Below are 855 nucleotides of genomic sequence, written 5' to 3'. Positions count from 1 at the left end.
CTTCCTCACTGATTCCAACTATATCCATAGCCCTTCTGGTTGCAAGATATTCCTCAGCATCGCTTACTCCGTCAAGTGTATAATACTTAGACTGGTTGAGATAATGAAATGATTCTGGGCTTCCCAGCTTATACTTCTCTCTTTCCTGCAAAACAAGGATTGTCAAATGATCTTAAATGAGAAAGCAATTTCCAAAACCGGTCTGATGCACAAGTTTTGAATGCAGGTGAGGACTCAAGGAGAAAGGAAATGCAGAACAAACACCTCAGCAGGTGCTGCACAGAGAAGATAGAAGCAATGATAGTTCCTTTCAGGATCTGAAATCTGGCAAACACGAGATCTCTCCAGCAAGTAAGTTCTAACAGCTGCTCCAGATATCCTCCCACTTTTGTCAAATTGGATCTCCACAAATTTACCGAAACGACTGTACGAAATGCAGCATTATCAGCTAAGTTCCCAAAGAAAATATAAAACTCTAAACTCCAAACTTCAACAATGAAATGAATTGCACAAGCATCATCCAATGAAACATACAGTTTTACTTCCAGAGTCACTCACCTAGAGTTGTTGTTCCTGACAGTTTTGGCATTTCCAAAAGCTTCAAGAACTGGGTTTGACTGTAATTTATTACGAAAAAAGAAAACCAATTGAGACCCAGATAGTCAACAATTACATGTTGCTTGTTTTGGTGAAAAAAGTTCAAATGTAAGCTGCATCTGATTAAACTTCAATCTTACTTCCAAAACTTGTTGTTCAACAGTCCGTCCTTCCACACCAGAACGACCACCCAAGTGTGCAAGATATCTCATCAACATTTTTGTGGTTTCAGTTTTACCAGCACCACTTTCTCCGCTT

The 855-nt window shown here is 39.4% G+C and overlaps 1 protein-coding gene across 1 annotated transcript in view; it reads right to left on the bottom strand.

The window, feature by feature from the left end:
- Positions 1-855, bottom strand: part of LOC105161897 (myosin-17-like) — a 15,696-nt gene that overhangs the window by 10,448 nt on the left and 4,393 nt on the right. Inside the window, 4 exon segments of the mRNA XM_011079749.2 lie at positions 1-145; positions 265-424; positions 559-617; positions 738-852. The exon segment at positions 1-145 is cut by the window's left edge and continues 17 nt beyond it. Of these exon segments, the coding sequence (XP_011078051.1) occupies positions 1-145; positions 265-424; positions 559-617; positions 738-852 (479 nt within the window).

Source organism: Sesamum indicum, linkage group LG5 (assembly GCF_000512975.1).
Source record: "Sesamum indicum cultivar Zhongzhi No. 13 linkage group LG5, S_indicum_v1.0, whole genome shotgun sequence".
In the NCBI taxonomy this organism is placed as follows: domain Eukaryota; kingdom Viridiplantae; phylum Streptophyta; class Magnoliopsida; order Lamiales; family Pedaliaceae; genus Sesamum; species Sesamum indicum.
The sequence above is the reverse complement of the archived record's forward strand: the minus strand, read 5'-3'. Positions and strand labels throughout refer to the sequence as shown.